At 33.8% G+C, this 7,621-nt stretch overlaps 1 protein-coding gene across 2 annotated transcripts in view; it reads left to right on the forward strand.

The window, feature by feature from the left end:
- The window catches only part of LOC125848085 (probable LRR receptor-like serine/threonine-protein kinase At3g47570), a 49,234-nt gene that overhangs the window by 25,557 nt on the left and 16,056 nt on the right, over window positions 1-7,621 (forward strand). For both annotated transcript variants that reach the window (XM_049527886.1, XM_049527885.1), the window contains exon 2: window positions 2,756-3,234. In XM_049527886.1, the coding sequence (XP_049383843.1) occupies window positions 2,756-3,234 (479 nt within the window). The remainder of the gene's footprint in view (window positions 1-2,755; window positions 3,235-7,621) is intronic.

A 7,621-nucleotide genomic window follows, 5' to 3' on the forward strand; every position in this document is an offset into this window, starting at 1 on the left:
AAAAAAAAAAAAAAAAAAAAAAAAAAAAAAAAAAAAAGAGCATTGATTCGTGCAAAGTAAATGGCATCTCGGGTAAATACTTTTGGCCTTCTAGATATTTTCGATTCGAAATTAATATGGGAGGGGGCTATTTCGCGTAAATAGTTTAATTTTAAGGTGTATTTTGTATGATTTTTCCTTAAAAATATGTTACTAGTTGTTAAGGTCTGCTTACTTATATACCAACATCTCTCATATGTTTTGTCAATGTGGGACTTCTTATCTTAAGTTGGAGTTGGGATTGTTCATGGTTATGGTTAAAAAAAACCAAACCGAACCGCAATCCGAATCAAACAGAGTAAAAAACCGATATTTGGTTTGGTTTGATTAACTTTGATTTTAAATTTTGAAACTATTTGGTTTGGTTTTGATTTTACTAAAAACAATTGCAAAAATAACCAAACCAAACCGAAAAATGAGATATATAAATTTTACAATTATTTGTATATTATTCATGAATAAAATATAAGTATTTTGTTAAATTTTATCTAACTTAAGTCTTTAACTTTATAATTTTCTCAAGCCCAGTACTTAAATTTTAGCCCAACTATTACAAGTTACAACTCTAAGTCCAAGTTTGTCAAAATCCATTATTTTGATCTTTACCTATCTTACCTCACATAAGATAGTCACACTTTCTGTTAATTGAATCACTTTGTTCGTGTAATAATAATAATTTTAGTATTGCTTAATTGAATCCACAATAACTTTCATATGGATTGTTCATGTACTAAGTGTCTGTTTCTATCGAGATACGTATATTCTCAAAAATATTATTACTTTCAAACCGAAAAAAACTAGAAAAAGTGAACATAACTGACAATAACCAAATCGACGGATATTATTTTCATTTGGTTTGGTTTGGTTTTAGAAATTTAAAAATCGATTTGATTTTGAGTTTAACTAAAAATCGATCCAAACCGAACCACAAACACCCCTAGTTGAGGTGTCACCGTACTTATGTATTTTTCTAACTTTATTCTACACGACTTTCAGAACCTACAAGTAATACAGTAAATTGCATAACTAATTATGTTATACCACATAATTTAATTCCAACGGAACTTAAGCGAGCGAGACAAAAGTCCTCTAAACTTATATTGATCGAATTAAGTCATACATTAGGATATATTGATTGACAAATTTTCATTAAATGAGCAACAAAAACAAAAATTAAAAGATCATCATATTTGAGGGCAAATATTAAGAACCACTCTGAAGGGGAATTGGCGCAAAAACTTGTTTTGTAGGTCGGTGTTGCATGAGGCTAAGCATCAAAGTTTGATAATTGAGAATTAACACCTTGAGCAACATCATAAAAAAAAATTGTAAGTTTGGTTGGCGTTTGTCAAAATAATTTGCAGGAACAATTCCAGCAAAGATTGGCAACTTGCGAAAGTTGCAGCAGTTACAAGTGGAGAACAATCACATGGTGGGTTCAATGCCCCGCAGCATATCCAACATATCATCACTATGGATGCTTAATTTGAACACAAACAATTTATCAGGTAACCAACCTGGTCTTGTTTGGTTATCCGGAGTAGTACTAGCTAGCTAGGCATGTAATTAATTAATTGTTGATTTATGGACTCTATATATTATATTGATGCAATCAAATAAGATACATACATACTTTCATGTGGCAGGTGTCATACCAAGAGAGATTGGGAATCTTCACAAATTGGAGATACTTTATTTGCAATTTAATATGTTAAGTGGTTCCATACCGGAAGAGCTCTTCAATATCTCCACGCTAAGAGGGGTGTCACTTGCATACAATAACTTCTCGGGTATTCTTCCATCTGCTTCACACTACTGGCTGACAAATCTACAGTTTTTGAATCTTTGTGCAAACAACATTGGTGGAGTTATACCCACCTCAATCTCCAATTCTTCAAATCTAAAGGGATTACATCTTTGTGAAAACAAATTCAGTGGCCAAATTCCTAACTCATTGGGGGATTTGAGGCATCTTGTAGATCTGGAATTGTTCAATAATAACTTAACGTCTCCGCACCTAAGTATCTTAACTTCATTGGCGAACTGCAGATCTTTGAAAAAAAGTAATATTAGGGAAGAATCCTCTGAATGGTGTTCTTCCAGATTCCATTGGCAATCTCTCCATTTCCATCATGGAATTTGATTTATCTAGTTGTGAAATTCGAGGAAAGATACCAGTAGGAATTGGGAATTTAAGTAACTTAAACACTTTGTCCCTATTCGGCAATGACTTGACTGGATCAGTGNATTCTTCAAAGGGTAGGACTTGATGATAATAGGTTAAGTGGACCCTTGCCCCAGTGCGTTTGCAAATTATCATACTTGGGCTTGGTTTCTTTGTCTTATAATAGGATTTCGGGTCCAATACCATCTTGCATTGGTAATGCAACTTCTTTGAGATATATTTATCTAAATTCAAATAGGCTCACTAACATATCCATGAGTCTATGGAGCCTCAAAGATCTTTTGGAACTTGACTTGTCAAATAATGCGTTGGTTGGTTATATACCTCCAGAGTTACGAAAGTTGAAAGCCATAACATCCATAGATCTTTCCAGGAATCACCTTTCAGGAAGTATTCCAACTGCAGTTGGAGACTTGCAAAATCTACTTTTTCTTTCTTTGGCTTATAATGAGTTACAAGGATCTGTTCCGGAATCACTCGGGAATATGATAAGTTTGGAATCGGCAAATCTATCCAATAACATTCTTTCAGGTACGATTCCAAAATCATTAGAGTCACTTCGGTATCTGAAGGATTTCAATGTATCAGTCAATAGATTAGGAGGTGAAATCCCAAGTAAAGGACCTTTTCTCAATTTCACCTCTCAATCTTTTATGGGAAATGAAGGGTTATGCGGAGGTTTGCTTTTCCAACCTTGTATGACTAGGGTTTTTCATCATTCAAGGAGAAGCAAACCGCTTCTGATTATACTTGTCTCACTGGGAGCTGCGGTAATGGTACTTGGCTCAATCGTTGGGTTTATGTTAAGGAGACCTCGGAATAGAAATGTTCCAACTCAAACCGAACCCCTTTCTGCAACAACACTAGCCAGGATTTCATACATTGAAATTGAAAGGGCAACTCAAGGGTTCGACCAATGCAACTTGCTAGGCTCTGGAGGTTTTGGCTCTGTTTACAAGGGCATGTTTGCAAACGGGATGACTTTGGCAATCAAAGTGTTTAATTTACAGGTTGAAGGAGCGTTAAAGAGCTTTGATGCTGAATGTAAAGTTTTACGCAACCTTCGTCATAGAAATCTTACCAAGGTTATCAGCAGTTGTACTAACTTAGATTTTAAAGCATTACTTCTTGAGTATATGCCCAATGGAAGCCTAGAGCTGTGGTTACATTCTGATGATCGCTTCTTGAGAATTATCCAAAGATTAGACATAATGATTGATGTTGCATTTGCTTTGGAATATCTCCATCATGGTTACGCAACGGTTGTTGTACATAGTGACCTGAAGCCTAGCAATGTCTTGCTAGACGAAAAGTTGGTTGGACATGTGAGTGACTTTGGCCTGACCAAGTTATTAGGAGAAGGGGAATCAATTGTTCATACTCAAACACTTGCTACAATGGGCTACATTGCACCAGGTAACTTTCTTTATATAAAGTGTTATTGTACATCATATAAACTACATAATTTCTTTATTGGTTCTATGTTATAATCCCTTGTTATGGATCTAGTTATGAGATGTTGCAAGATAAAATCTGAAATTTTCTTCCTATGATCTATGGTGCTGGTTTGTTAACCTGCAATCTCTTGAGTTAAAGTACTCAAAAACTGAAATTACTTTTCTGCTTACATTTCCTGAGACAAACAGATAGTTTAAATACAACACTTAAAAGTTAACTATCCCTAGAAACTAGGACATGACTTCCTAACATTACTGGAATGAAAAACTACACTATTACAGGAAAATAACTAGTACTAAAAAGAAATAACTACTGTTAAAAAGAAATAACTATTGTTGTAACTATTGGATGACTAAGGAGTGATAACATTCTTGAAAGATTGCAAAAAATATATAAAAGAAATGTGCTGAATGTTTCGTGTGTTTATCCCTCTGTTTAACACATGTATATATAGCAAAACTTGAAATACTAAACTACCCAACTATCCTATATATTAGCAACCTTAAACAACATACTAGTCCTATATACTACCTACCTTAAACAGCATTTCTGTATTTACACCAAGTAAAAGTGGAAAAAATCACAAACTACCCAACTATCTCCTAATTGTTAGTTACCTTAAATAACAAGCTACTATTTACATGGAAGTAAAAATAAAAAAGGAATATGTAATTTCCAGATGGAAAGACAAAACTAAAACTTACAAAAAAGAAGAAAGAAAGGCTTGTGTGATTCTACCCTGTTAGTAAACTTTGTGTCGTCTAAAAACATAGTCCCTTTTAACCTTTTTCAGTCTTCTTTGTCACAGAATCATCATCCTCGAGCTTCTTCATCGATGAGTCTTCAATAAATCCAACAATTGTACTATATCAAAGATTTTGCATGAAATAAGGATTAGAAAATTCGAAATATGATGTCAAACTTTATTGCATCTTCAATGACGACTAATCAACAGAAACTTACTATCATTTCAATTGATTGGGTTACTCTTGATTCATTCCTATTGTACCTTTATTTGCTCTATTTTCTTGTTAAGAAAAGTGAATACTTTCCATATCTTCCTAAATAGAAATAACTTTGGTTTATATATTCGACGTGTTAAGAAACTAATTTGTCCAGTAATGAATGTTTGCTTAGAGTATGGATCATCAGGATTAGTTTCTACAAATTGTGATGTGTACAGCTATGGCATTATGCTCATGGAAACTTTCACAAAAATAAAGCCATATGATGAAACGTTTCAAGAAAATTTGAGCATGAGGAATTGGGTATGTAATTCATTACCAGCTGCACCAGAAAATGTTATTGATGCCACCTTATTGGAACCTGAAGAGGTCGATTTTAAGAAACAGTTGCATTGTGTGTCCTCTATCATGGAGTTGGCATTGAGTTGGACAGCTGAATGTCCCAATGAGAGGTTGAACATGAAAGATGTCCTGACAAATATCAAGAAGATCAAGCTGAAATTTCTTGGAAAATGACGTAGCAAGGTTTATGCGTTGGTAAGATCCAACTTTTTTCAAACATGCTAATGTCGTCTGGAGAAATTATTTCCTAATTATTCAGGAATAGAAATTACTTTTGACCATGCCATATTAGTACATGAATAGATAAGGGCATTCTGTCTTTTCCATATAAACAAATCCCCCTGTAATGATAAAAGAGAATTGAATTGAAGGACAACTTACATAATAGTCCAAAATAAGAAGGGAAATAAAAGGAAAACAAGGTCAAGTAAAATTAAGAAAGAAATTCTATAAGTTTAAAAAGTTAGCTTAATGTAAGAAAAGAAAATTCGCAAGGAATTGAAAACTAGTGTTATTAGGGTAGCGAAACAGTTACCTTGATAGATTATAAAAGTATTGTCCTATTTTTTATAACTCGCATTGCTAAAGAAAATTTATTCCAAATCGATTACTTCTAATATTCAAGGCCAAATGTTCCTTTTTCCAGGAAGTCTTAAGAAAAAAGTAATACGAAAAAAGAAAAAAAGCACTGAAGCTTTGGAAGTTACTATTGAATTAGCTATTATCTCACTGTTTACTTTCTGAGTACGAGGAGAACTTCATCATCAAGTAAAATATATCAAGTAATTTATAAGGAGAAGGATCAATAGTTTTATCTGTGGAAATTTAGTTATGATGAATGTTGAAATTTACTAGAGTAGTAAACAACTCAATCTGTGTCACTATTTAGTTCTTTATTATCAGCTATCCCATAATGACTGTGCCAACTAAAGATTGATCCTAGCTAAAAATTCTGTACAGGTAGTGCCGCCTTTCCCTACTGGGTGACACCAATTGAGATGAGATACCAACATTTGAACTTTTCTTTGTTTCACTTGTGTATGTATCAAGTTTGACTGATTCTCTCAAATAAATGTACTATAGTACTAGTATATATAAGATGTATACTAAAGTTGTTATGGAAGAATGCCTTGTACAATGTTAATGATCGTTTTGTTTAGATATATGAACTTAAGAAGTTCATTAAGAGCAGTGTAATTAAAATGTTGAACTACAAGCTGGGTCGTTTTGGTTACCAATGTCTGTAGATTGAAAGCACAATCTACAATCCGTATTTCCTGGATAATAAGGTAAGGTAAAAAATCAAGGAATGGTCTGCATCAAATGACCATTTTCTTCTGCTGTTCATATGATTCAAATAGGAAAGAATTAGAAAACCTTTCAACATAATAAGATCTCAGGCTAAAGTTATTACTACTTAAAACTAATTTATCAGTACTGTCGGGTTGGTATTTTCTACTTATTTATCAAATACAAGAAAATATACAAATAAAACATATATATATTCCAAGAAAAGATTTTTCTTAAAAACATTTGTCTTCCTACCCTACTCAACCACTGTATTTAATGGCTTTTTTGAAATATATCTCAGAAGACCTAGTAAAATCAGAGTCTGGAACATTTATAACCACAAATATAATTTTCCATGAACTGTTCTTTGATATGGCACTAAACACTTTAATTTCAGAAGAGACTTTGATAAAGTCAAGTCACCCCGGCCCCGCTCTGGAAAATTTACAACCCCTTATCTACGGAATTGCTTTGATTCCTTTATAATAAGGTACCCATTCCTTTGCAACCTTGTAGCTGAATACTTTGTTCCTTATACTAGCAATCACATTGACATGGAGAAAGCCTACTCTTTCTTTATTTCACTACTACTACTACTACTACTCTTGCACCTCTACTTGTTAGAGACATGCATCGATGCAGTTAATATAAACAACATAGATCAATCAGCTCTACTTTCCTTAAAAGCCAGTTTTTCTCTAAACTCTTCTCATCCCTTAACCCAAAATTGGTCTTCTCAAGCTTCAGTTTGTGATTGGATTGGAATCACTTGCGGCTCTCGCCACCATAGGGTGAGAGCACTAAATGTATCCAACTTGAACATTCTTGGAAACATTCCATCACAATTGGGAAACCTCTCGTTTCTCGTTTCACTTGATCTAAGTAGTAATAATTTCCAAGGAGACCTCCCTCAAGATTTGTCTCGTTTACGTAGATTGAAGGTGATGAATCTCGCAAACAATAACTTCAGTGGAGAGATTCCCAAAGATTTTGGTAACTTTGAGAGACTGAAGGTATTGGTTTTAGTCAGTAACCAACTTACTGGCTCAATTCCATTCTCCATTTTCAACATTTCCTCGTTGGAAACTATAGCTCTCACATATAATCAATTATCAGGGAGTCTTCCTGTAGAGATATGTCGTCGTCTTCCAAGAATAAAGAGCATTTCAATCATTTCCAACAACTTGAATGGTCATATTCCAACAGGTTTGTCTAACTGCACAGAATTGTATGATTTGTCGCTGTCATACAATAGCTTCAGTGGAACCATTCCACCAGAAATCGTCAACTTGGAGAGGCTTCAGTTCTTAAACCTCGGGGGAAACAACTTACAAGGTACATT

Source organism: Solanum stenotomum, chromosome 12 (genome assembly GCF_019186545.1).
Source record: "Solanum stenotomum isolate F172 chromosome 12, ASM1918654v1, whole genome shotgun sequence".
NCBI lineage: Eukaryota > Viridiplantae > Streptophyta > Magnoliopsida > Solanales > Solanaceae > Solanum > Solanum stenotomum.